The sequence below is a fragment of the Oncorhynchus nerka genome, linkage group LG6, assembly GCF_034236695.1.
Source record: "Oncorhynchus nerka isolate Pitt River linkage group LG6, Oner_Uvic_2.0, whole genome shotgun sequence".
In the NCBI taxonomy this organism is placed as follows: Eukaryota; Metazoa; Chordata; class Actinopteri; order Salmoniformes; family Salmonidae; genus Oncorhynchus; species Oncorhynchus nerka.
Genome location: NC_088401.1, coordinates 73,988,557 through 74,015,298, shown reverse-complemented (window position 1 = coordinate 74,015,298; position 26,742 = coordinate 73,988,557). Strand labels below are relative to the sequence as shown.

General features: G+C 46.0%; 2 protein-coding genes across 3 annotated transcripts in view; both read right to left on the bottom strand.

Moving 5' to 3' along the window:
- Positions 1–482: 482 nt before the first annotated feature.
- LOC115130960 (hyaluronan mediated motility receptor-like) lies at positions 483–15,447 on the bottom strand. 2 transcript variants are annotated; one of them, XM_029662562.2, is made up of 19 exons: positions 15,332–15,447; positions 14,796–14,900; positions 14,563–14,648; positions 10,379–10,456; positions 9,877–10,065; positions 9,398–9,484; positions 8,976–9,087; positions 8,752–8,817; positions 8,586–8,659; positions 6,898–6,971; positions 6,329–6,696; positions 6,008–6,144; positions 5,649–5,884; positions 4,159–4,275; positions 3,757–3,954; positions 2,425–3,591; positions 1,937–2,003; positions 1,577–1,753; positions 483–1,347 (listed from the first exon to the last, which is right to left on the bottom strand). In XM_029662562.2, exons 1-19 carry the CDS (start codon positions 15,375–15,377, stop codon positions 1,189–1,191), a joined length of 3,543 nt encoding a protein of 1,180 aa, XP_029518422.1. In that variant the 5' UTR covers positions 15,378–15,447; the 3' UTR covers positions 483–1,188. The 2 variants fall into 2 exon arrangements, with proteins under 2 accessions (XP_029518422.1, XP_029518424.1); XM_029662564.2 differs by having other exon boundaries at positions 1,255–1,419.
- Positions 15,448–16,696: 1,249 nt separating this feature from the next.
- Positions 16,697–26,742, bottom strand: part of LOC115130961 (cytoplasmic FMR1-interacting protein 2) — a 54,130-nt gene continuing 44,084 nt past the window's right edge. The window contains exons 18-30 of the mRNA XM_065019864.1: positions 26,659–26,735; positions 26,459–26,567; positions 25,165–25,284; positions 24,568–24,767; positions 24,302–24,389; positions 24,053–24,196; positions 23,825–23,915; positions 22,962–23,092; positions 19,425–19,497; positions 19,188–19,282; positions 18,692–18,930; positions 18,330–18,477; positions 16,697–17,891 (exon numbers count right to left, since the gene is read on the bottom strand). Coding sequence (XP_064875936.1) covers positions 17,724–17,891; positions 18,330–18,477; positions 18,692–18,930; positions 19,188–19,282; positions 19,425–19,497; positions 22,962–23,092; positions 23,825–23,915; positions 24,053–24,196; positions 24,302–24,389; positions 24,568–24,767; positions 25,165–25,284; positions 26,459–26,567; positions 26,659–26,735 — 1,683 coding nt within the window. The 3' untranslated portion in view covers positions 16,697–17,723. The remainder of the gene's footprint in view (positions 17,892–18,329; positions 18,478–18,691; positions 18,931–19,187; positions 19,283–19,424; positions 19,498–22,961; positions 23,093–23,824; positions 23,916–24,052; positions 24,197–24,301; positions 24,390–24,567; positions 24,768–25,164; positions 25,285–26,458; positions 26,568–26,658; positions 26,736–26,742) is intronic.

Here is a 26,742-nt window from a genome sequence, read left to right as displayed (position 1 = left end):
GTAAAATATATATATACTTCGTCCTCCGATGAGGGGGTGGGGCTGGCAGGTGGTGGTAGTATATTTTGTCCTCCGATGATGGGGGGGGGCTGGCAGGTGGTGGTAGTATATTTTGTCCTCCGATGAGGGGGGGCTGGCAGGTGGTGGTAGTATATTTTGTCCTCCGATGAGGGGGAGCTGGCAGGTGGTGGTAGTATATTTTGTCCTCCGATGAGGGGTGGGGCTGGCAGGTGGTGGTAGTATATTTTGTCCTCCGATGAGGGGGAGCTGGCAGGTGGTGGTAGTATATTTTGTCCTCCGATGAGGGGGAGCTGGCAGGTGGTGGTAGTATATTTTGTCCTCCGATGAGGGGGGCTGGCAGGTGGTGGTAGTATACTTTGTCCTCCGATGAGGGGGGCTGGCAGGTGGTGGTAGTATACTTTGTCCTCCGATGAGGGGGCTGGCAGGTGGTGGTAGTATACTTTGTCCTCCGATGAGGGGGCTGGCAGGTGGTGGTAGTATACTTTGTCCTCCGATGAGGGGGGGGCAGGTGGTGGTAGTATACTTTGTCCTCCGATGAGAGGGGGGGCCCTGGCAGGTGGTGGTAGTATATTTTGTCCTCCGATGGGGGGGGGGGGGGCTGGCAGGTGGTGGTAGTATATTTTAAATTTAAAAATGTCTTCTGAAGTTTGCAATTTCAACTTTGAAATTTCAGACTTTTTCCCTCCAGAAAAATGTATCAACCCCAAAAGAAGGTCCAATAATCATGATCCACATAATAATGAACATTTCCTGTTGCTGCAGGATTATTTGCCTGCTGTAGCAAACTGGCTCAAATGAAGACCCTATATCTGTAGCTAGCTAACCTGACTTACAATGTTAAATAGGCATTAGTGAACATTTCTGTCAGTTCTTGGGAGGTTCAACTAGAAAAAGCATTCATAAAATGCATGAAGACTTCTCCCCTGCACAAAAAAAACAGCTGTGTATCACAGGTCAGACCATGTTGTTGTTGCAAGTCCACTATGGGAGGACGAACTCAAGGCAGAGTAGAGGTGATGCCATTGATAGACAACTTGAACAAACCACAATGCAGCCGATGTGATTGGATATTCTCTGTCAAACAATGTGTCCAACAATGTTTGTGTGCCGGTTGTTAGGTCTTAAAAAAGAGAATAATACATCAATTTAAAAAATGTCCAAAAGCTGTCAATTACCCGCTAAAGGAAATGCTGGTGTGTCTGAGAGGTGTGGCAGCAGGTTCTCCTTGCTGTCCTGGTTGTTGAAGGCTTTGCTGGGGTCAACCCTGCGTTGGGGCTGGCCTCCCTTCTTCTGACGGGACACCTGGGCACGCAGCTTAGACAGCTCCTACACACACACATGCTTTACAATCATGTGTGACTGTAGTACACCCAAAAAGCTTTTGGCAACACCCAGTCCCTTCGTGGATTTAAAAGAAGTGGATATATGAAAACAATACATGGTGAAACTCCTACTGCACAATTTGGTGGCAACTAAAGTGTAATTGTTACTATAATTATATTTTGTTTACTTTAAACAATATAGCCCATGCTTATATTTAAATGAGCAAACTGACCTGTTTGAGGGAAATGTTCTCATCTTTGAGCTTCACCACGTGTCTGATCTTCTGTTTCTGGTTCTGGTGGCCCAGCAGACGAGCGTAGGCGTCCGCTAGCCGTGTTAGCTCCTCCTGGTTCGCCCCGTTCTCGTTCAGTAGCGATTCCCGCTCCGCAGCAAACCCATTCAGCTGCTCCTGCAGGGCCAAACCAACCGGAAGCAGAGATGGGGGAACATAGAATTTTTATTTGGGCCTGTCTTTAAGTCAATGACCACTTCTACTCATACTACTTCTATGGGGGAATATAATTCAACATTGACAACACATAAGAAAACACTCAGATGAAGTACATTTCCCACAACGCAGCAGTGGACTGACCTGGAAGGGCTTGACCTTGGCGTAGAGCTCCTCGTACCGTCTCCTCCAGTGTTCCGTCTCTGCATCACTGAGAGAGTTATAACAGTGCATTTAAAGCCTATTGTCTTATAATACCATTGTCTTCCACTTGATGATCTGGGTCCATATTCATAGTCTCAGAGTATTTTTATTTATTTTTTTATTTTACCAAGTCAAGTCAGTTAAGAACAAATTCTTATTTTCAATGACGGCCTAGGAACAGCGGGTTAACTGCCTGTTCAGGGGCAGAACAACAGATTTGTACCTTGTCAGCTCGGGGGTTTGAACTTGCAACCTTCCGGTTACTAGTCCAACGCTCTAACCACTAGGCTACCCTGCCACCCCGAGTAGGGTGCTGATCCAGGATCAGTTCCCCGCCTGTCCATGCAATTGTATTTATTAATGAATCTAAAAAGGGGAAACAACCTTAAGACAGTTCAGTCGGTCGGTCAGTCAGTGGTCTTCCTCACCTCTTGTCTTGAGTCTCCAGCAGCATTCTCTGGAAGTCTCTTCTCTGTTCCTCCATCTCCCAATAGAGAGTCACCTTCTCCTGGACCTCCACATCCACCTGGCTCTGGAGAGGAACCTCCTGGACCTCCACATCCACCTGGCTCTGGAGAGAAACCTCCTGGACCTCCACATCCACCTGGCTCTGGAGAGAAACCTCCTGGACCTCCACATCCACCTGGCTCTGGAGAGAAACCTCCTGGACCTCCACATCCACCTGGCTCTGGAGAGAAACCTCCTGGACCTCCACATCCACCTGGCTCTGGAGAGAAACCTCCTGGACCTCCACATCCACCTGGCTCTGGAGAGAAACCTCCTGGACCTCCACATCCACCTGGCTCTGGAGAGAAACCTCCTGGACCTCCACATCCACCTGGCTCTGGAGAGAAACCTCCTGGACCTCCACATCCACCTGGCTCTGGAGAGAAACCTCCTGGACCTCCACATCCACCTGGCTCTGGAGAGAAACCTCCTGGACCTCCACATCCACCTGGCTCTGGAGAGAAACCTCCTGGACCTCCACATCCACCTGGCTCTGGAGAGAAACCTCCTGGACCTCCACATCCACCTGGCTCTGGAGAGAAACCTCCTGGACCTCCACATCCACCTGGCTCTGGAGAGAAACCTTCTCTTCCATCAGTTCTACCTGGTTCTGAAGGCCCTTTTTGTCTATTTCAAACGTCGCTGCTGTTTTCAGATCATCCCTCTCTTTCTCTACCTCATTCATGTGGTTCTCTAGAGATGGCAGATATTTCTTTACCTGGTCCTCCACCTTCTCCAACTGGTTTTGAAGACTCAGTTTCTCCTTCTCTACCTCCCCTACCAAAAACTGAAGAGTTAGCTTCTCCTCCTCTACCACCTCCACCAGTCTCTCTCGCCCCCCCACCTCCTCTGACATCCCTTGCACTTCCCCCTCTCCTTTCTCCTGCTCCAGTAGCCTCTGCACTCCCTCTTTAGTTTGCTTAAATAGCATTTGAAGCTCCTCTTTCTCCTCTCTAGCTTGCTGGAGTAGCCTTTGCACCTCCCCTTTCTCCATCCTCTCCTCCTGCAGCTGTCTCTGCACCTCCTCCTCAGCCCTCTTCATTTCATCATCTCGCTGAGCTAGACGTGTCTGTACCTCCAACAGAATTCTAGAGATGGGGGAGAGAGAGAGAGAATGGAGAGGGAGAGAGAATGGACAGGGGGGGAAGAAAGAGAATGGAGGGTGAAAGAGTCAGAGGGGGGAGAGAGAGTCAGTCAAAATCCCATCAACATGCACATTCAATCACCAGATTGAAGCCCTATGATGAGCTCACCTCTCATACTCCTTTCTGGCTTTCTCCTGACCCCGCTGGTTAGCTAGATGTTTCTCCTGTTCCTCCTCCATCTCCTCCCTCAGCTTTTTCACCTCCTCCTCCTGTTGATTCACTCTCTCCATCTGCTTAGTCACCCTCTCTACCTCGTCCTCCAGCGCTCTACTCCTATCCTCTGCTCCCTTCAGGGCCTGTCTGGTGCTGGTGGAACAAAATACAAATTTTTATGTCTTAAAGACGATTTAGGCTCGATCCGGAAATGCAGTGCGGAGGCTCTGTATGGAGGCTGTGACAATTGTGGAGGCTCAGGAGGCCAAATCAAGCTCTGTACGGCGATACCGTACGGCATTGTAACAATGCTGAGGGCTCTGTATAGCGCCGCAGGATTGATTGACAGTAGGTTACCTCTCCAGTTCAGTGGCCATGTGTCCTATCTTGCTGAGGGAGGTGGTGTGTTCCTCCTGCAGCCTCCTCGTTTCAGCACCGTGTACCTTCTCCAACGCCTCCACGGCACTGCTTATCCTGGAAGGAGATGCAACGCACACCGTTGAAAGGAGCACTTTGAGCAAAGGTGAGGTGCATTATCCCTAATCTTGATAACAGGGCTCGACATTAACACTTGTCTGCTTGCCCGGGACAAGTAAATCAAAATTGTCGGGCAAAAGTAGAATATAGATTTAAGTTGTCTGAATGGAAAAGTAGAAAAATAAAATAAAAATCCCAGTATGAAACTTTTCCGCAGATCAGAAATAGGATCAGATCGTCCTCTGGATGTTTTAGTAACTGCAGACCGCTTTAGAGTACAATTGTATTGTATCTGATTGAAATCACCAGGGCCGGTTGCTAGGAGCTACGCCCAGGCATACATTCTAAGCCTAGTAGGGAGCAGGTGTAGGGTGTTGAAGGTTTCTGATCAGTGATAGATGAACCAACAAACAGATGGGCTGTACCCCCTCCACTTATTAGCCCAGCCAGAGAATTACGGCGATTCGGTGAAACAAAATCCCATTGCTTGATGAATCTATCACACAAGTCATGGGTGTTTGGTCGGGAGCAGGCTACTGAAGAGGAAAATAATAGACTCGCTGAGATGAGCAAACTAGACTAAAGACCATAATGAGCATTCAACCTCAGCGAACATTTTCTCAACCGAATTGTAATCAAATATCCAAAACGGAGATTCAATGACAACCACAACCTGACATTGTTTGATTTAGTGAAGACGGGTACCCCGCGGCCCGACGCTCCCCGCGGCCCGATGCTCCCCGCGAATGTGAGATGCCTTCAACTACATTAGCCTACTTTATTCCAATATTTTCATCATTCAGTGATAATCATTACCATAGATTATAGAATATTTTAGCCTTACAAGGTTATAGATACGCATGTCTTAATTAGTCGTCTTGCTTAGAAGTAGCCTACCACTGCAATTTGATCCCTGATTAATTGAACGAGGCAATTATTTTATGAAGACAAAAAGCATTTGGTTGTAATGTTGCAGTATTTTATAGGCTATGAAGGGTGGCCAACCATCCTCCAGAAGAGCCTTAAAGGGGCAGTGCTGTATTTTGAGACAGACTTGAATATGCAAAGAAGCCAATAGGCAGAGTGAAGTCTACATTTATGTCTGATTCTCTATGGTTGCAATAATAATGATAATAATGCATTTTATTTGGTGGCTAAAAAAGCCCTGCATATAATGAGTAACTGTTTGGGATACAAGAGCATTGATGGAGTCCAGTCTGACTGCAGCTAAACTCCACAGCAACTCCAGTCAAGATACTTTTAAAAAAATTAAACACTATTTCAAACCCGACAGAGCCTGTTTTATTCATTCATTCTCTCAGTTTAGTTCTACTCCCCTCGCTTCCAACCCCTCCCCACACACTCCTCACCTGTCTAGCAGTGCTCTGGTCTCAGTCAGTTCCCTCTCCATCTCAGTCTTCTCCTGCTGGTAACTCTGTAAGGCCTCCTCTCTCCTCTTCTCCTCCTCCTCCCTCCTCTCTTCCTGCAACTCCAGAACTGACAGCTCCACTAGAGCCTCCTCCAACTCATCCTCCAACTGTTTCCTCTCGTCCTCGGTCTCCTCCCTAACTCTCTCCAGCCCCGAGGCCAGGGAGGCTGCACGCTCCTGGGGAGAAAGAGACACACAGAACCAGTAAGTAGTGGAGGTGAGTATTCTACTCTGCAGAGTCAGGTGTGGGATTTTAAATGGGGGACATATTGGAGCCAAGTCACCCCCAACGCCACTAACCTTTTCCTTCTTCAGCTCCTCAGACAGGGAGGTGTGTGCCTGCGCCAGCTGCTCCTGCACCTCCTTCTCACTCCTCCAGTTCTCCTGCAGGAGGCTCAGCTCTGCAGTCAGCTCCTCCACTCTCCCCTGGCCCCTATCTAAAGACAGATACACACAGACACTTGGTATAGAGCCAACACTGATAACAGCAACCTGGAGACATTTCCCCAAAACTCTTCCTGATAAATCTGCTTAAGATAAGTTCCCATTAGACCCATTTTTCCCATTAGTTTAGGGTATGTCAGTATTATAATTAGGGAGTAGGGCTGTATGTATGTTTACTTCTCTCCTCCTCCAGGATTTTGCACTTCTCTCCCAGATGAGCTATTCTCTCATCCAGCTCCTTCACTGTCCTCCTCAGCACCTCCCTCAGACGCACTACCTCCGCATCCTGTTGCTGCACTGCACTCCGGGAGTCACACATTTCCTGGTTGGCCCGCTGCATCTGTGTTTCCATATCTCCCAATGCCTTCTGGGAGGACGTCAGCTCCGCCTCTCGCCACTCCAGAAGCTTCTCAGTCTCCTGCAATGCAGCCCGGGAAGCCTGCAGGTCCTGTTGACCTTTCTCTGACTCCTCCTCCTTCTGACGGAGAATGTTCTGAGAGATCCAGAGCTCCGCGGTGCACTGCTCCAGCTTCTGTTCAAGATGACTGAGAGAAAAGAACATGGCATGAGGTCAAATGCTTTTGTTTTGCATGTCAACCAAGACCATTAGGAAACTGATGTCATCCATTTCAACACAGAGAGACATATAAGAAGAGGTCGAGAGGACAGCATTCTTCACAAATAAAGCCATTCATTTAAATTATTCTGAAAGCAGTTGTTCAGGGAAGAGATGTGCATTTGCTCACCCCAGTTTCTCGTGCTGAGACTCAGACATGCTGTTCTCCATCTCGGTCTTCTCACGAAGCTTCATACGCAGGTCCTAAGGAGACATAACAGTATGCTATAACAGTTTAGAACTACCTCTAAATTATCATTTCCACACTCCGATGTAAGCACGATCATGGGCGATTCAGGTAGTTTCTCCATACACATTTCTTCCTTCAGTAAACAGTATTGTGTTAGGATAGATACGTTGAAGTTGGAAGTTTACATACACCTTAGCCAAATACATTTAAACTCAGCTTCACAGATTCCTCACATTCCCAGTGGGTCTGCAGATTCAATACACTCCATTACTATTTGGTAGCATTGCCTTTAAATTGTTTAACTTTGATCAAACATTTTGGGTAGCCTTCCACAACCTTCCCACAATAAGTTGATGCATTTTGGCCCATTCTTCCTAACAGAGTTGGTGTAACTGAGTCAGGTTTGTAGGCCTCCTTGCTCACACACACTTTTTCAGTTTTGCCCAAAAAATGTCTATAGGATTGAGGTCAGGGCTTTGTGATGGCCACTCCAATAGCTTGACTTTGTTGTCCTTAAGCTATTTTGCTACAACTTTGGAAGTATGCTTTTCCTACCTCATGATGCCATCTATTTTGTGAAGTGCACCAGTCCCTCCTGCAGCAAAGCACCCCCACAACATAATGCTGCCACCCCCGTGCTTCACGGTTGGGATGGTGTTCCTCGGCTTGCAAGCCTCCCCTTTTTTCCTCCCAAAAAAACAATGGTCATTATGGCCAAACAGTTCTATTTTGTTTCATCAGACCAGAGGACATTTCTCCAAGAAGTACAATCTTTGTCCCCATGTGCAGTTGCAAACTGTAGTCTGGCTTTTCTATGGCGATTTTGGAGCAGTGGCTTCTTCCTTGCTGAGTAGCCTTTCGAGTTGTCGATATAGGACTCGTTTTACTGTGGATATAGATACTTTTGTACCCGTTTCCTCCAGCATCTTCACAAGGTCCTTTGCTGTTGTTCTGGGATTGATTGGCACTTTTCGCACCAAAGTACGTTCATCTCTAGGAGACAGAACGCATCTCCTTCCTGAGTGGTATGATGGCTGCGTGTACCCATGGTGTTTATACTTGCATACTATTGTTTGTAAGATGAACGTGTACCTTCAGGCATTTGGAAATTGCTCCCAAAGATGAACCAGACTTGTGGAGGTCTACAATTTTTTTTCTGAGGTCTTGGCTGATTTCTTGTGATTTTCCCATGATGTCAAGCAAAGTTTGAAGGTAGGACTTAAAATACATCCACAGGTACACCTCCAATTGACTCAAATTATGTAAATTAGCCTATAAGAAGCTTCTAAAGCCATGGCATAATTTTCTGGAATTTTCCAAGCTGTTTAAAGGCACAGTCAACTTAGTGTATGTAAACTTCTGACCCACTGAATTTGTGATAGTGAATTAGAAATGAAATAATCTGTCTGTAAACAATTGTTGGAAAAATGACTTGTGTCATGCACAAAGTAGATGTCCAAGCAGACTTGCCAAAACTATAGTTTGTTAAGAAGAAATTTGTGGAGTGGTTGAAAAACTAGTTTTAATGACTCCAACCTAAGTGTATGTAAACTTCTGACTTCAACTGTAGATAGGATATATACACTAGATACATGTTTCTTCCCTCAGTGACCAGTATATGTTTATACCTGGATGTGGTCGTTGGCTGTGTCCAGGTAACCCTGTAGAACATTGACCTCCTCTCTCAGCTCCTGGATCACAGCTGAGACAGGGATACAGAACATTGTTAGAATGATGCTTTCTAATTATACAGAAAAGGATGGGAGAATGGACACACAGAGACAAACGACTTACCTTGCAGTGTACCCATCTCATTCTCCAGCTCCTCGTTGTGGACTTTGGTGTCGTGGTGGAGGTCCGCTGTGAAAACGAAACTTTACATTTCAAAAACATTTCTCAGAGGCACAGCACTTCGAGCTAAACATCTTTTAAATAGATGTGCTGTTTATAACGTTTAATTGATTGATAATAACTACGCAGGCTAACGATGCTGTGTCAGTGAGGTCAGGTGGTCTCACCCAGGTCCTCGTTCCTCTCCTTCAGGGTGGTGAGTGTAGCTCTGGCCGCCTCCAGGTCTGTCTCCAGCAACATCACCTGGCCCCCTGTACTGATCTGCAGGAAACTCAGCTCCTTATAGGACAACACAAATGTCACTCAACCAACCACACTGCTCAGAGACACTACACATGCAGGAAACACAGCTCCTGAACAAAAAACACAATATCAGCACACAATTTGATTTAGAGCGAGATGTACGCAAGGCAAACACCGATATACAGACAGGATAGTGAATGGTGTGTGAACAAGGACACTTTGAGTAACCAAACATTGCAGATAGAAATGCGATGAATAGAGCCGACGTGTAACTTACTCTACATAGCGTATTTTAATGTGAATATAAGAAACGCTGCGGACTACTGACGTGTCCCAGGTGTCGTACCTTGTCCTTGACATCCAGTTTGTTTCTTGCCTCCATCAGCTCCACAGACATAGACTGGAATCGCTTCTTAGTTGTGTCTGCAGAAACCTAGGGGAACACAACGACAACACAGTCAGACATTTACAAAACAAGGTACAAACAGAAAATGTGAACATTTGTTATTGGACAAGCTAGGGTAGTAGCCGATAGCAGGGTGGAAGTATTGTTTTGTCAACTAGACCCAGATGACTGACACATAACCTATAACCATAACAACCAGTTTATACCTTTTTAACCCTGTAGCTAAAGACTTTTGCTTTAAGACCATTGGGCCAGTTGCCCAGACACAGATTAAGCCTAGTCCAAGACTAAAAATAATTCTAAAAGGAGATTCTCCATTGAAATAGCTTTTAACTCCAGGATTAGGCCAAATCAGTGGAAAAGCAGCCCATTGAGATGAGCATGCCAACTCTTGATTGTACCATCAAACACCACATTACCTTGTTCTTGAGGAAGTCGTTAGTCTTCTTGAGCTCAGCCAGCTGTCTCTCCAGGGTGGTGACGTTCGCTGCCAGACCAGTCTTCTCCCTGACCACAGACAACAGCTTGGCCTCCACCTTCCTCAGCTCCTCCTCCAGGGTTACCAGGCGCCTGTCCTGCTCCCCGCGCTGCTGCACCAGGGAGCGGATCTACAGGAGGGAGGAGACGGTTAGTGTGTGCTAAAGCAGTGAATCAAACAAACTTAGGGAAGAGGCTTCTAATGTTGACATGCATGAAACCAAGGCTTTTAGGGTTAGATCTGCTCCCTGGTGCAGCAGCAGTGGTTAGTGTTAGATTGAAGAACGAAGGCATGCAGTAAGGTAGGTCACAGCTGCTGTGAAAACTAAAACTTAGCCACATCAATGATAAATCTTGTCACATTTTTTTTGTTCTTCAACGGGTAACGGTTTGCGACAGACAAGACATATTTGCTCCTCAAACCAGTCTGTATAACTATACAACCTCTTTCTCCAGGAGTTTCTGCCGTTTCATCTGCATCGATTGGCCACTCTTGTCTTTCTTTGACATGGACCCGTCAACCTGGGTGAAGGAGGAATGGACCAATTAATCGCAAAGGAAAGCTAAAGGATAGTTCAGGATTTTGGCCATTAAGCTTTTTATCCATCAGATGAACCCATGGATACCATTTTTATGTCTTTGCATTGAATTTGAAGGAAGATGCCAACTAGTGTTATTGCTAACCAGCATTAGCACAATTACTGGAAGTCTATGGGAACAGCTAGCATGCTAGACTTTCAGTCATTGTGCTAACACTAGTAAGCATTGGCTTCCTTTATACATACCGGACACAGACATAAAAATGGTATTCATGAGTTTCTGACTGGGGAAGTCGATAAAGGGCTTCATTGCCAAAATCTCAAACTATCCCTTTAAAGCACCAGGGTGTATTCATTAGTCGGATTCCACTGCAAAACATTTTTGCAACACAAAGTGTTTACACCAAATGAAAATCGTTTTGCAAGGAAAACTAGAGTTGATCAAGTACAAATTCAGGTAGGTCCCTCCTTCATTATGTTTGCTTCCTCGAGTAAATTGTCTTATGTCACTGTAGAGCCTCCAGCCCTGCTCAATATGCCCTTTTGTTCCCCCTCCCACACATGCGGTGATCTCACCTGGTTTAAATAGTGTCTCTAGAGACAAAACCTCTCTCATCGTCACTCAATGACTAGGTTTACCTCCTCTGTATTCACATCCTACCATACCTTTGTCTGTACATTATGCCTTGAATTTATTCTTCCACGCCCAGAAACCTGCTCCCTTAACTCTCTGTTCCGAACGCACTAGATTACCAGTTCTTATAGCCTTTAGCCGTACTCTTATCCTACTCCTCCTCTGGTGATATAGAGGTTAATCCAGGCCCTGCAGCCCCCAGCATCATTCCCATTCCCAGGTGCTCTCATTTGATGACTTCTGTAACCGCAAAAGCCTTGGTTTCATGCATGTTAACATTAGAAGCCTCCTCCCTAAGTTTGTTTTATTCACTGCTTTAGCACTCTGCCAACCCGGATGTCCTAGCAGTGTCTGAATCCTGGCTTAGGAAGGCCACCAAAATCCCGAAATGTCCATCCTTAACTATAACATTTTCCAACAAGATAGAACTGCCAAAGGGGGTGGAGTTGCAATCTACTGCAGAGATAGGCTACAGAGTTATGTCTTACTATCCAGGTCTGTGCACAAACAATTTGAGCTTCTACTTTTAAAAATTCACCTTTCCAGAAACAAGTCTCTCACCGTTGCCGCTTGTTATAGACCACCTTCAGACCCCAACTGTGCCCTGGACACCAAATGTGAATTGATTGCCTCCCGATCGCTCTTCAGAACTCATACTGTCAAGTTACCTAAACTGGGACATGCTTAACACCCCGGCCGTCCTACAATCTAAGCTAGATGCACTCAATCGAACAAAAATTATTAATGAACCTACCAGGTACAACCCCAAATCCGTAAACATGGGCACCCTCATAGATATCATCCTGACCAACCTGCCCTCTAAATACACCTCTACTGTCTTCAACCAAGATCTCAGCGATCACTGCCTCATTGCCTGTGTCCGTAATAGGTCTGCAGTCAAACGACCAACCCTCATCAATGTCAAACGCTCCCTAAAACACTTCAGCGAGCAGGTCTTTCTAATCGACTTGGCCCATGTATCCTGGAAGGATATGGACCTCATTCCGTCAGTAGAGGATGCCTGGTAATTCTTAAAAAGTGCTTTCCTCACTATCTTATATAAGCAGGCACCATTCAAATAAAATGTAGAACCAAGAGCGGATATAGCCCTTGGTTCACTCCAGACCGGACTGCCCTTGACCAGCACAAAAACAACCTGTGGCGTACTGCATTAGCATCGAATAGCCCCCAAGATATGAAACTTTTCAGGGAAGTTAGGAACCAATATACACAGGCAGTTCGGAAAGCAAAGGCTAGCTTTTTCAAACAGAAATGTGCATCCTGTAGCACAAACTCCAAAAAGTTCTGGGACACTATAAAGTCCATGGAAAATAAGAGCACCTCCTCCCAGCTGCCCACTGCACTAAGGCTAGGAAACAAACACTGTCACCACTAATAAATCCACCCCTACACCGGTCAACTGCCCTGCACCCCCCACAGCAACTTGCCCAAGCCTCCCCATTTCTCCTTCACCCAAATCCAGATAGTTGATGTTCTGAAAGAGTTGCAAAATCTGGACCCCTACAAATCAGCTGGGCTAGACAATCTGAACCCTCTTTCTAAAATTATCCGCTGCAATTGTTGCCACCCCTATTACTAGCCTGTTCAACCTCTTTCGTATTGTCTGAGATGACACTCTAGACCCAAACTGTTACAGACCTATATCTATCCTACCCTGCCTTTCTAAGGTCTTTGAAAGTCAAGTTAAACAGATTACTGACCATTTCGAATCCCACCGTCCTTCTCCTCATTGCAATCTGGTTTCCAAGCTAGTCATGGGTGCACCTCAGCCACGCTCAAGGTCCTAAAGGATATCATAACCACCATCGATAAAAGACAATACTGTGCAGCAGTATTCATCAACCTGGCCAAGGTTCTCGACTCTGTCCATCACCGCATTCTTATCGGCAGACTCAACAGCCTTGGTTTCTCAAATGACTGCCTCGCCTGTTTCACCAAATACTTCTCAGACAGAGTTCGGTGTGTCAAATCAGAGGGCCTGTTGTCCGGACCTCTGGTAGTCTATGGAGGTGCCACAGGATTCAATTCTCAGGCCGACCCATTTCTCTGTATACATCAATGATGTCGCTCTTGCTGCTGGTGATTCACTGATCCACCTCTACGCAGACGACACCATTCTGTATACTTCTGGCCCTTCTTTGGACACTGTGTTAACTAACCTCCAGACGAGCTTCAATGCCATACAACTCTCCTTCCGTGACCTCCAACTGCTCTTAAATGCAAGTAAAACTAAATGCATGCTCTTCAACCGATCGCTGCTGGCACCTGCCTGCCCGTCTAGCATCACTAGTCTGGACGGTTCTGATTTAGAATATGTGGACAACTACAAATACCTAGGTGTCTGGTTAGACTGTAAACTCTCCTTCCAGACTCACATTAAGCATCTCCAATCCAAAATTAAATCTAGAATCGGCTTCCTATTTCGCAACAAAGCTTCCTTCACTCATGCTACCAAACATACCCTTGTAAAACAGACTATCCTACCGATCCTTGACTTTGGCGATGTCATTTACAAAATAACCTCTAACACTCTACTCAACAAATTGGATGCAGTCTATCACAGTGCCATCCATTTTGTCACCAAAGCCCCATATACTACCCACCACTGAGACCTGTATGCTCTCGTTGGCTGGCCCTCGCTTCATATTCGTCGCCAAACCCACTGGCTCCAGGTAATCTATAAGTCTTTGCTAGGTAAAGCCCCGCCTTATCTCAGCTCACTGGTCACCATAGCAGCATCCACCCATAGCACACGCGCCAGCAGTTATATTTCACTGGTCATCCCCAAAGCCAATTCCTCCTTTGGCCACCTTTCCTTCCAGTTCTCTGCTGCCAATGACTGGAACAAATTGCAAAACTCAATGAAGCCGGAGACACATATCTCCCTCACTAACTTTAAGCATCAGCTGTCAGAGCAGTTTACAGGTCATTGCACCTGTACATAGCCCACCTGTAAATAGCCCATCCAACTACCTCATCCCCATGTTGTTTTGTTGCTCCTTTGCACCCCAGTGTCTCTACTTGGACATTCATCTTCTGCACATCTATCACTCCAGTGTTTAATTGCTAAATTGTAATTACTTCGCCACTACGGCCTATTTATTGCCTTACCTCCCTAATCTTAACTCGTTTGCACACACTGTATATAGACTTTTCTATTGTGTTATTGACTGTATGTTTGTTTATTCCATGTGTAACTCTGTGTTGTTGTTTGTGTCACACTGCTTTACTTTATCTTGGCCAGGTCGCAGTTGTAAATGAGAACTTGTTCTCAACTGGCCTACCTGGTTAAATAAAGGTGAAAAAAAAAAAATGTAAAGGTTTTCCGTTGCAAGAATCCGACTAATGAATAGACCCCAGTACTTCAAGGTTATCTTGATGATGTGGCTGTGCCAACCAGGGACAATGTGATTATTGTGTGAACACCAACTTACCAGTCCATCCACAGACATGGTCCTACGCACAGCCACGGGTGACGTGGGCACATCTTTAGAAGGATATGGTGGTAGGATGCTGGGAGCTGAGTTGGGAGGGAATTTGGAAATTAGAATGGTGTAGAAAGTAAAAACACATCTAGGTTTAATGACAGTCTAATCATAGATCTATTGTCAATAGTATGAGTTATTTTTTTTGACTAAAACTTCAGTTGTTTGACAGTTAAACTTACCAACACTGGCCTTGAGCAGTTTGAAGCGCTCTGACCGGAGGAAAGAGGCAGGTCCCTTCACCTCTCCTGGTTTCAGCTCGTAGGTGCCCGGTGCTGGGGCGCAGCCTGAACAAAACGTGTTGAAAACAAGACAGCCTGCGTTTACACAGGTAGTCCAATTCCCATATTTTGCTAAATTATTGTTAAAAAATAACGGATTGGTCAAACGACAAAATTAGTGAGAAAAATCGTAGAATTGGGCTGCCTGTGTAAACGCTGTGGGCTGGCTATCTAATTAGCCATCTAACATGTCATGGCATGTAGCTAACGTAACCGACATGGATATTTTGCCCCGTGCTTGAAACGGAGTAAGGTTTGGCATTCCTAGCTAGTTACCAAACCAACAATACGTTAGCCAGCTAGTAAACAATGTTATACAAAATATTGTTGTACAGCTAGATCAGCGATAACGTTATATTAACTGTTTGGCAAAAGCAACACGTTAAGTTAGTTGGCTAGGTTCGCTCAATTAAATCATTATCAATGCTTTAATTTACCGATATTTTCATTAAATCGCTTCACTGGAGCTCTTGAAAAAGACATGGTTTGGAAGAAATAGTTCACTAGAAAATCGGTAGTTACAGTTTATAGCTGGTCACGGATAAGTGCCAAAGCAGCGTGAAATTTCAAAACCACGTCATAACCAATCAAAAAAGAGACGACACATACTTAACCAATCAGGGCAGAGGAAATTAGACTTCCGCCAGCGCCCACCAGCCCCTCCTTCTCCTCATGATCGCTGTGGCTATATTCAAATATATTTAGTATTTTTTTAATTACAATGTACACGGTCATACATGATTCATAATAAAATGTTAGTTAGACATTTATTTAATGGAAATACAACAATTTAATTTCCTTTTGCAGGACCATTCGTTGTACATCTTTATATTCTTATTTTCTAATTTTTGTATTTCAAAACATGATCACTTGTACAACAATATCATTAATATCATCACAAAAACCTAAGGTCACAAATGTATCCGTAATGACAATATATCGCTTTTCTTTTCATGCAAAAGGTTCGAAAATGATGCATTGATAACTTTTACTTAACATATTCACCCATTGAATGAACAATAAAAGTGTAGTTGTGTGAATAAATAAAACAAAAAGGACCATTGGAACAATAACAAAAAATTAAACAAAGGGGAAACTGAAAATGTGGTTGCTCCTTCATTGATGTAACGATCATTTTCCTTCATAAGAATAAAAAACTGGGACAAAATATTTTGATAACAATGCTTAAACTAAAGGGGAAAAAAGTCAAACAATAGTGAATACATTTAGGAAAGGTCCCTTTCTCCATTTCTGGTGTGTAGTTCGTACCTAAACTGGAAATAGGCAACTACTTGATTCCTTTATTTCTTCTTCTATAGGAGGGAATGAACTCTACAGGAGTTCGCTTGGTCCCATTCACTCTCTGAACAAATCTAATACAGTAACATCATCCTGGCCTCTTTTTTAAAATGTTACAATCAAGAAGTATTTCTAATGTTTTATTACAGAAAAAAACTCAAATAAAACACATGAGCGCAGATGATGTCAATAATTAGTCAAATGATAAACAATAACACTATTAAGCGCACATACAGAATATAAAAACGTTTCAATAAACTGACAAGACAGTAGGTGAGGTTTCTCATCAGAAGAGGCAAGTTATACCAAGGATGAAAAATGTAATTATCAATAATTAATTAAAAACAATAACAATTACAACACTCAACTTCTCTTTTTAGTTCAACAGTGAAATTTACAATGGAACAGAATAAAAATATACTCAAGAGGCTAAAACCCCAAAAATATGGGTAAAAATAAATAAAAGCAACTCAGAAAAGCAGTCAAGTGTCCTTGTTATGCTTGTTATGCAGTTGTTGTGAAACAGTAGGGTTGTGTGAGGAGAGAAGAGGTGAGGTGTGGCTAACTACTCCTATGACACTGGTTTACTATGCTTGGGTATGTCCAGGGAGATTTGGGCTGCATCCAAATGGAACCCTATTCTCTATATAGTGCATTACCTTTGACCAGAGCCCAGCGCTGGTCAAAAGTAGTGCACTTTATAGGGAATAGGGTGCCATTTGGGGCACTCCTGTGTTAGCTTCTGGGATTCATTCATTATTTCGTTGACTTGTGCGATGATCATATCATGGATGTTATGGGGGGAAAATTACACTGATGACATTGGTGTTATTAAGTATCATCGTAATACTTGAAGCACCGGTGTGGACTTCAATAAGCAATTCAATAATAGCCGTTAGGTTTGCTTTCGTATGTAATCTACGAAATAATAATCTCAGGTTATAGGTCATTTCAGAATCAGATTATTTGTATGCATTGAGGTTTTGGAGATTATTCCAGCATATCTATCATCTTTTATGTAGGTTGATTGTTGATGCTCACTAAATGGTTTCTCAGAGGTATCTGATAGACTGTTGATTGTGACTAGAGGGGAAGCAGAGTGGTACTGCAGATCTGTAACCACTCAGGATTGGCAGTTGTGTGTTACTGAGGCCATCCATGTGACATATATCTCTTGGGACAGGAGAAGGCATGCTGGGTGTGAGAGTCACATGGGTTGAGAACAGAAAAACATCTCGAAAACTAGACTGTGGTTTTGGGCCAAACATATTCACAGTTCAGAAAACTCAGTTTGAGATTTAGACTTTTTAATGGACGCTATGTTCCCACCAAAAGTTCCAAGACGGTTGCATTTTAGAATGCAAATTGGAATGTCATTGGTATGGAATATTTGGTGCCAAAATGGTGTACAGACATACAGAACTCTGGAATCCTAAGGCTCTGAGCGTCTGAGTAAAAGACCAAAGAAAGGCAGAGCGTGTGGTGATGATTTGGGTTGGTGTGTGTGTGTATGTAGCGTGTGTGTTCCTCTCAGCACGTTGTGGCCAGGGACTGGTGTATAGGTGGCTGGAAGCAGCGGACATGCTCCACAGTGGAACTATCGGTCTCCACAGCCTTCATGTACTTGTTGAGGATGGCAAAGATCTCATTGTTCAGGATCTGGTACTTCCTGATGCGGTCAGCCATCTTCTTCAGCGGCTGTGGAGAGAGAGGGGGAGGGATAGCGAGAGAGAGGGAGGTTTTGAATCGTATGATAGAATTAAAACCACAGACCACAGACCAGGATTGTAGTAGCCAAGATCTTGCCACAAAGATGAGCTTCCTCTCCTCATGTCAATCTTTCTCATAAAAAATAAATAAAAATTACCAGCAGTTGACATATCCCTAAATCAGTGGAGGCTGCTGAGGGGAGGACAGCTCATAATAATGGCTGGAATTGAGCGAATGGAAAGTCATCTAACACATGGAAAGTATGATGTGTTTGATACCATTCTACTGATTCCGCGCTCCAGCCATTACGAGCCTGTCCTCCCCAGTTAAGGTGCCACCACCTGTGCCCTAAATCGCTTCTTATTTCTGTGCTAGCATGCTGGTTAAAAGTGTGTAGATGCGTGCGTAGTGTCAGTGTGTACCCACCACGTTCTTGATGATCTCATCCTTGCCGTCCTGCCTCTGCACCTTGAGCAGGTGGTAGCAGAAGTCAAAAAGGTCGAAGCGGCGCTGCTGACCCAACAGCACGATGATGGAGCAGCCTGCCCAGTTCAGCCCGTCACCAAAACACTGCCTGCAGAGGACACGCACAGGGACGGCTTGCTGTCACTAACTTAGTAAGTACTTTGCATTTGTAGAAAACACTTTACAAATCAAGCTTGATTGATGGGTTTATCTACTACTGTAAATCTGCAGTAAAGTCTTTGGTGCCCTGAGAGGACTACAGGAACTAAATTGTTACTGTGTGTGAGTGTGTGTACACTGCCTTGCCCCCTACAGTAACTCACTCTGCGGTGAACTCGTGAGTGCCGACGGGGATGCAGTAAACAAACTGCATGGCGCTCCAGAGGCGGTGGAACTCCATACACTCGTCCACGTGCATCACGCCATTGGTGGGGGGCGGGCCTCGCCACACGGCATCCTGCAGGAAACTACGGATCCTCGTAAGGATCACCTCGAACATGGACAGGCCACAGCAAAGACGCTCCTTGGTCAACAGATCCCCCTCACGGGCTATAGCTATTTGCTGAGGAAAGGAAACATTCGGACAGGAAGGGAGGAGGAAAGGATACATTAGGAGAGGAAGGAAGGAAGGAGAACAGGGAGTAAGGAGGAGCAGATCAAATAGGGAAAGTAATTGCCTTGGAACTTTGGTGCCAATATGGCTGCCCTTTCAAATTCTACATTTCAAACCAAGATTGCTGAAACTGTCTAATGGCTGTGGGCCAGGACAGAGAGCTAGGTGATGAGGTATGATGGTGATGACAAGAAGGTAGAGCTCACCTGAGGGGTCCCCAGCCTCTCAATGAGGGGCACCAGATGGAGTGGAGCATACTTAGCCTCCAGCCTCTTCATCCTGACTTCCAGACGCTCCCCCTCTACACACACACACACACACACACACACACGTTACTACACCAATCACATCAGACAGATATGCATAACAATATTGAAGTCCTTATCCCACCCATCCACCTTGTTCTCAATCTGGATCCACACGCCTGGACCTGTATCACATACCTTTGATGTAGACCCTGGGGAGGATGTTCTGGAAGGGAGCTGCATGAAGCAGGTCACACACCTCCTCCTGGGACTGTGGTTAACACACACACAGACAGAGGCAGAGAGAGGTGACATTGAACACCAGCCAACATCTTTCCTGGACACATGTACACTACATGGGGTAGTTAGTGGTGATGGGAGGGAGGTGTTATACTCATTAGTAAGGAGTGGAGTCAGAGGTACATAAGCTGTGATAACGTGTGTTTAAGTGAGAAAGTAGTAGGCTAGTACAGTTATGATGAGATAACCCTAGGCATGTTTATGACTCGTGCACTAAGTACAGTACATTACACTGTCATTGGTCTGGTCACCCCCCCTTTAGTCGCACTACAGGCTACTGTCACACAGGTCTTGCTAATCAATAGGAATGACTGGAATATGGAATCAGCAAACGACAAGAGATCCAGATCAGGAAAGATCCACTAAAACACTATGGAAGACGGGATGATCTGCATGCTGTGATCCACCAGTACAAACACCCACCCACCAAATCCACCCACACACCCCGAGGCAGTCAGAGGGAGAAACAGACAGACAGACAGACCAGAGGGTATGAGGGTGTAAAGAGTGACAGTCAGACGTTGAGAGAGAAGTCAGTGTTGACAGAGAGTATGGAGGTAGAAGTGAAGTTGAGCACATAAACTCAGCAAAAAAAGAAACATCCCCTTTTCAGGACCCTGTCTTTCAAAGATATTTCGTAAAAATCCAAATAACTTCACAGATCTTCATTGTAAAGGGTTTAAACACAGTTTCCCATGCTTGTTCAATGAACCATAAACAATTAATGAACATGCACCCGTGGAACGGTCGTTAAGACACTAACAGCTTATAGACTGTTGGCAATTAAGGTCACACTTGTGAAAACATAGGACACTAAAAGAGGTATTTCTATTGACTCTGGAAAACACCAAATGAAAGATGCCCAGGGTCCCTGCTCATCTGCGTGAACGTGCCTTAGGCATGCTGCAAGGAGGCATGAGGACTGCAGATGTGGCCAGGGCAATAAATTGCAATGTCCGTACTATGAGACGCCTAAGACTGCTCTACAGGGAGACAGGACAGACAGCTGATCGTACTCGCAGTGGCAGACCACGTGTAACAACACCTGCACAGGATTGGTACATGACACCTGCGGGACAGGTACAGGATGGCAACAACAACTGCCCGAGTTACACCAGGAATACACAATCCCTCCATCAGTGATCAGACTGTCCGCAAAAGGCTGAGAGAGGCTGGGCTGAGGGCTTGTAGGCCTGTTGTAAGGCAGGTCCTCACCAGACATCACCAGCAACAACGTCACCTATGGGCACAAACTCAACGTTGCTGGACCAGACAGGACTGGCAAAAAGTGCTCTTCTCTGACGAGTCGCAGTTCTGTCTCACCACCCCTGGTGGTCGGATTCGCATTTATCGTCGAAGGAATGAGCGTTACACCGAGGCCTGTACTCTGGAGCGGGATCGATTTGGAGGTGGAGGGTCCATCATGGTCTGGGGCAGTGTGTAACAACATCATCGGACTGAGCTTGTTGTCATTGCAGGCAATATCAATGCTGTGCGTAACAGGGAATACATCCTCCTTCCTCATGTGGTACCCTTCCTGCAGGCTCATCCTGACATGACCCTCCAGCATGACAATGCCACCAGCCATACTGCTCGTTCTGTGTGTGATTTCCTGCAAAACAGGAATGTCAGTGTTCTGCCATGGCCAGCGAAGAGCCAGGATCTCAATCCAATTGAGCACGTCTGGGATCTGTTGGATCGGAGGGTGAGGGCTAGGGCTATTCCCCCCAGAAAGGTCTGGGAACTTGCAGGTCCCTTGGTGGAAGAGTGTGGTAACATCTCACAGCAAGAACTGGCAAATCTGGTGCAGTCCATGAGGAGGAGATGCACTGCAGTACATAATGCAGCTGGTGGCCACACCAGATACTGACTGTTAGTTTTGATTTTGACCCCTCCTTTGTTCAGGGACACATCATTCCATTTCTGTTAGTCAGCTGTCTGTGGAACTTGTTCCGTTTATGTCTCAGTTGTTGAATCTTGTTAAATATTTACACATGTTAAGTTTGCTGAAAATAAACACAGTTGAGAGTCAGAGGACGTTTCTTTTGTTGCCGAGTTTACTTTACAGACAGCCACCCAGAAACACACAGGTCACCTCTATCATGGGAGCCAAGGACATGGAGAGATACTTTAAGATAATAATTTTTTATTATCAATTTATTTCCAATAATGATTGCAATCTTGGATTGTTCTTTATTTCTTACAATAATTTTAAAATCTCAATCTTTGGCTTTCATGGTCCTCCGGAGGTAAAACTTTGTGTGTCAAAGTAAGATGGTGAATATAAAAACAGAGAAACATGGCAGCCCAAGCCAACAGAGAGAGAGATGGATATCAGTCAGGGTGTGTGGCAGCCCAAGCCAACAGAGAGAGAGATGGAGATCAGTCAGGGTGTGTGGCAGCCCAAGCCAACAGAGAGAGAGATGGAGATCAGTCAGGGTGTGTGGCAGCCCAAGCCAACAGAGAGAGAGATGGAGATCAGTCAGGGTGTGTGGCAGCCCAAGCCAACAGAGAGAGAGATGGAGATCAGTCAGGGTATGTGGCAGCCCAAGCCAACAGAGAGAGAGATGGAGATCAGTCAGGGTGTGTGTTTTTTTATACCAAAGACAAGACCTAGATTCTTACCACCTGTAGTAGTTTGCCAGCGTGTAATAAAGAATAGAGTTGCAATTCAGATACAGCCAATATCAACATTTCTGGAGGGTGAAACTTTATTGAGACGAAGATAGAAACAGATATATTCAACCAGACAGAAGGAGGAGAAATAGCCTGACATGTATCAGTCCCTCTTTCTGAGTATGTGAGAGAGAGAGAGAGAGAGAGAGAGAGGGGTGATGACGATGGAGAGGGGTGATGACGATGGAGAGGAGAGGGGTGATGACGATGGAGAGGAGAGGGGTGATGACGATGGAGAGGAGAGGGGTGATGACGATGGAGAGGAGTGATGAGAGTATGAGAGGGGAGAGGTGATGAGAGTATGAGAGGTGATGAGAGTATGAGAGGTGGTGAGAGTATGAGAGGTGGTGAGAGTATGAGAGGTGATGAGAGTATGAGAGGTGATGAGAGTATGAGAGGTGATGAGAGTATGAGAGGTGATGAGAGTATGAGAGGGGAGAGGTGATGAGAGTATGAGAGGGGAGAGGTGATGAGAGTATGAGAGGGGAGAGGTGATGAGAGTATGAGAGGGGAGAGGTGATGAGAGTATATGAGGGGAGAGGTGATGAGAGTATGAGGGGAGAGGTGATGAGAGTATGAGGGGAGAGGTGATGAGAGTATGAGGGGAGAGGTGATGAGAGTATGAGAGGGGAAGAGTAAAGGAGAAAGAGAAACAAAGGTATACAGGCGAAGCAGAAAAAGGTGGGAAAAGGAGGGAAGGACAGAACAGAGGAGAGGAAGGGATAGAAGTGAAAGAGGAGAAGAGGAGGAGGGACTCACCAGAGCTTGTTCGATGAGCAGACAGAAGAGGATGGCGTTCCCCACCTCTCTGAGACTCTGGAAGACATCAGTCTTCAGCTCTGCGTACTCTATAATGTCCTTCAGCTGGTGGTGGAAGAACTCCAGGATACCTGGCAGGGAAGGACAATCAATCAATGTATTTTAGAAAGCCCTTTTTACATCAGCACTGTTACAGATACCCAGCCTAAAACCCCAAAGAGCAAGCAATGCAGATGTAGAAGCACAGGGGCTAAGAAACTCTCTAGAAAGGCAGGAACCTAGGAAGAAACCTAGAGAGGAACCAGGCTCTGAGGTGTGGCCAGTCCTCTTCTGGCTGTGCTGGGTGGAGATTATACAAGTACATGTGGCCATTAAGGCCTGAACACAGTTAAAAGTTACATCTTCAAAGTGAAAAGAGTTAAATGTTAAAACAACAGAACCGATCACATGGAGTTATACTATGAAAGGGACTGTCCTTGACTGATAAACACACATCAGTATCATTATGGAACATCCAGGTATGGTAGGATTATGTTGACTATGACGATGTATATTCCGTCACTGTGCTCTCTATGACCGAGATCAGGCATACAGGAAGTCCATTAAATGTTCAGTACAGCCTGTTACGGTACAGAACACCCCTAATCTACCTATCCTATAATCCCTGGTCATAGAGAGACATGGTAAACAAGCAGATCTCATTTGATCTGTCAGATGACTGTAATATGATTGGGCAACAACAGGAAGTTTTATTTTCTGGGACCAACTGGGTTTCAAACCTGGGTTGTCTGTATGAGTCATGGCTGTGTTAGCCCTCTGAGATAAAGCCTAGGCATTCACTGAACTACAGTACATCAACCGACCTGGGGATCCGTACTCGTGGCGCGGCAGGCGACAGATCTTGGGCATTACCTCGATCAGAGTCTTCACATACTGCAGGATAGTGCCCTGCAACTAGAGAGGAAAGAGAAGAGGAAGATGAAGAAGGAGGGTAAAAAGATGAGATTAGTTGGATATAGTGTTTTTAACAGAGCGCTGGTATGTAGGAGTACATTCAGACAATAGTAAAATACACAAATAGCCCATAATACCAGGCTCTTGACTATCTTGAGCAGTTCCTCCATCACCACGGCGATGCCCTGGTAACCAAGGAGACGGCAGATGGTTTTGAAGTGGGGCGGGCCTACGAAGTTCCTGTAGGAGCTATAGATGTGGGAGTAGGCAATGTTCAGAGGCTGGGGGAGGGTGAAAAAAACATCAGAAGCATGCTCTCAAAATAGGTCCAAATGTTTCTCATTTCTAGAATTGTACTCAAATAGGAGACCGTATACAGTACATACCTTAGACCCATACAGGTAGTACGGCTGCACGTTGGCCGGCTTGTCTCGCTGAGGTTCCTGGGTAAAGGGGATGGCAGTCCGCACAAAGCTGAGGAAGGTAAGGGGTCATAAGGGGTCATGAGCAGGAGTCCACTTAGGTAATGACTAAATGGAATATAGATAACCAACTGCTGAACCTGAGCGATGTATTGGTAGACTTGCAAAGAACTGTAAGCTAGGGAACATGTCCAGGACTATCAATAAGGACCCCCCCCCTCCCCACTGACCGGTTGGTGGAGCCGTTGTAGCAGTAGTTGGGGAGGAAGTCAAAGTTGAGTTCCCAGAAGACATGGAGCGTGATGCGTCCGTAGGGGGCAGACACATTGTGGTTGGCCTCGCGGAACATGGCGTCGAAGCTGTCCAGGGTCATGTGCTTCGAGAGCAGACGATGAGTCAGTCTGTTGATGTCCATCAGCCACTCCAACTCCTGATGGGTGGAGTGGTGTGTGAGAGAGAAAGGTGGGGTAGTGAGTAAGAGAGAGGGAAAAAGAGAGAGGGGGGTGGGGTAGTGAGTGATTGAGTCATGGGAGAGAAAAATCAACATCATAAACAACATCAACTGCTGATGGGTGGAATGGTGAGACAGAGAATAAAAGCTGGTAATATAATGTGGCCAGTAGGTCATGGGCCCCAGAGGACAGGAAAGGGCCTATGAGAATGAGCCTAGTGTGTGATATGTTACCAAGGACTGACAGTATGCTATCTGAGAGAGTACATATGACCCAGGACTGGGAGTGTGAAGGAGGGTTGGTTGTGTGTGTGTGTGTGTGTGTGTGAAGGTTGAGACCACAGTATACAGTATGCCCCTGCCCTGGTGTTCTCACCACAATAGAGGTGAGGTCTTCACTCTCAAAGCGACTGATGGCCTGGTCCAGAGACTTGTACATGGCTGCTGAGATCCTCTGGGTGATCAGACGGTTCAGATCGATGGAGCGACCCAGGAGCTGGAGAGAGAGAGAGGACAGGATGAGAGAGAGGGAGGGAGGGAGGGAGGGAGGGAGGAGAGCGAGAGAGGGGGGAGAGGATGAGAGAGAGGGGGAAGAGAGTAGGAAATTAGAGAGAGGAGAGGAGAGAGAGGTGTTGTGTGATTTAATGTTAAAAACTGACCATGTAGTCAGTCTCACAAAGATCTCTGAAAGTGTACCGCAATGACAGGTATGACAGGGCGGCGTATGACAGGGCGGCGTATGACAGGGAGGCGTATGACAGGGAGGCGTATGACAGGGAGGCGTATGACAGGGCGGCGTATGACAGGGCGGCGTATGACAGGGAGGCGTATGACAGGGAGGCGTATGACAGGGCGGCGTATGACAGGGAGGCGTATGACAGGGAGGCGTATGACAGGGAGGCGTATGACAGGGACAGACAGGGCGGCGTATGACAGGGACATGACAGGGAGGCGTATGACAGGGAGGCGTATGACAGGGAGGCGTATGACAGGGAGGCGTATGACAGGGAGGCGATGACAGGAGGTATGACAGGGAGGCGTATGACAGGGCGGCGTATGACAGGGCGGCGTATGACAGGGAGGCGTATGACAGGGAGGCGTATGACAGGGAGGCGTATGACAGGGAGGCGTATGACAGGGCGGCGTATGACAGGGCGGTGTATGACAGGGAGGCGTATGACAGGGAGGCGTATGACAGGGAGGCGTATGACAGGGAGGCGTATGACAGGGCGGCGTATGACAGGGCGGCGTATGACAGGGCGGCGTATGACAGGGCGGCGTATGACAGGGCGGCGTATGACAGGGCGGCGTATGACAGGGCTAGGGTGACCAAGTTTAAATACCCAAATCCAGGACAGCGGGGTGATTTTTCGGGACATTCGCGGGACAGTGTAGCCAACACATTAATAATCCCCCCCCCACACACACACAAAATAAATCTCCCTCCCGCTGCACCGAAATAGCTAGCAAGCTAATTGAAGCACAACTAATAAGCATAGAGAGCCTCAAGTTTTACGAAATGACCTGATATCTGTCGGTCTAAATCGGCTATTTCCTTCCTTTGTAGCTCTCCATTAGACACATGCTTTTTGTAAGTAACAAAGGGCTAAAAGGCGGGACTATGGTCTCCTTGCCAGGGTGTATTCCAGGGCGATGTAAGACAGACCTACCTGTACGTGTCTCTGTTTGAGCAGCGTCTCATAACGGTTGGAGGGGGGGTAGGGGATGATCACACCATAGTTTTTACACTCTGCCCTGAAACGCTTGTCCAGGAGGACACTGTGGAGCAAAACACACAACAACATCCTTCACTGCTTGATTTAACCCCCGCCCCCATATCAACATGATTCAGTTTCCAGCCGTCTCTTACCTTCCAGACATGGCTTTGTAGTAGGCAAATATCTGGTCAGCCAGCTTGTAGACAAACTGATCGAAGCACAGGTTCACCTGTAGG

Bases quoted from the DNA above. Each gene is read 5' to 3' on its own strand.
- LOC115130960 (XM_029662562.2), bottom strand. From the start codon at position 15,377: ATGTCTTTTTCAAGAGCTCCAGTGAAGCGATTTAATGAAAATATCG. The intron at 10,066-10,378 runs GTTGTATAGTTA...TCCCTCCTGTAG, and splicing joins AGAAACTCCTGGAGAAAGAG to ATCCGCTCCCTGGTGCAGCA. The intron at 5,885-6,007 runs GTTAGTGGCGTT...CTTTCTCCCCAG, and splicing joins AGGAGCTGAAGAAGGAAAAG to GAGCGTGCAGCCTCCCTGGC.